Source organism: Cariama cristata, unplaced genomic scaffold (assembly GCF_000690535.1).
Source record: "Cariama cristata isolate BGI_N322 unplaced genomic scaffold, ASM69053v1 scaffold31955, whole genome shotgun sequence".
NCBI lineage: Eukaryota > Metazoa > Chordata > Aves > Cariamiformes > Cariamidae > Cariama > Cariama cristata.
Genome location: NW_009616312.1, coordinates 1 through 455, shown reverse-complemented (window position 1 = coordinate 455; position 455 = coordinate 1). Strand labels below are relative to the sequence as shown.

At 64.2% G+C, this 455-nt stretch overlaps 1 protein-coding gene across 1 annotated transcript in view; it reads left to right on the top strand.

The window, feature by feature from the left end:
• Positions 1 to 335, top strand: part of LOC104161633 (intestinal-type alkaline phosphatase-like) — a gene marked incomplete at both ends in the record, with an annotated part of 1306 nt that extends 971 nt beyond the window's left edge. The window contains 2 exon segments of the mRNA XM_009700136.1: positions 50 to 184; positions 266 to 335. Coding sequence (XP_009698438.1) covers positions 50 to 184; positions 266 to 335 — 205 coding nt within the window.
• Positions 336 to 455: the final 120 nt, after the last annotated feature.

Below are 455 nucleotides of genomic sequence, written 5' to 3'. Positions count from 1 at the left end.
GGGAGGGGACACCGGGAACATCGCGAGGGTCTGCTGAGCTCCCCGGCAGGTGATCCTGGGTGGCGGGCGGATGTACATGACCCCCAAGCGGACCCCAGACCCCGAGTACCCGGAGGACCCGGCTCAGCACGGCACCAGGAAGGACGGCCTTGACTTGATTGACGAATGGCTGAGAGCCAAGCAGGTACACCGCGCAGGGGCCAAGGCCATCTGATGCCAGGCGTGGGGCACACACCATTGGCACCGGCTCTGTTCTCACTGGCAGGGTGCCCGCTACGTCTGGGACAAGAAGGGTCTGGATGCGGTCGAGGATGACTCCGTGACTCACCTGATGGGTAAGAGCATCACTGCCTGCACCACCAGCAATGTCTCCTCTTCCTCCCCACTCTGGGGGTGCTGGGAGGGGGGGGCGCAAAAAACTGCCTTGGCATGGACTGCCCCCCCACACACACTTC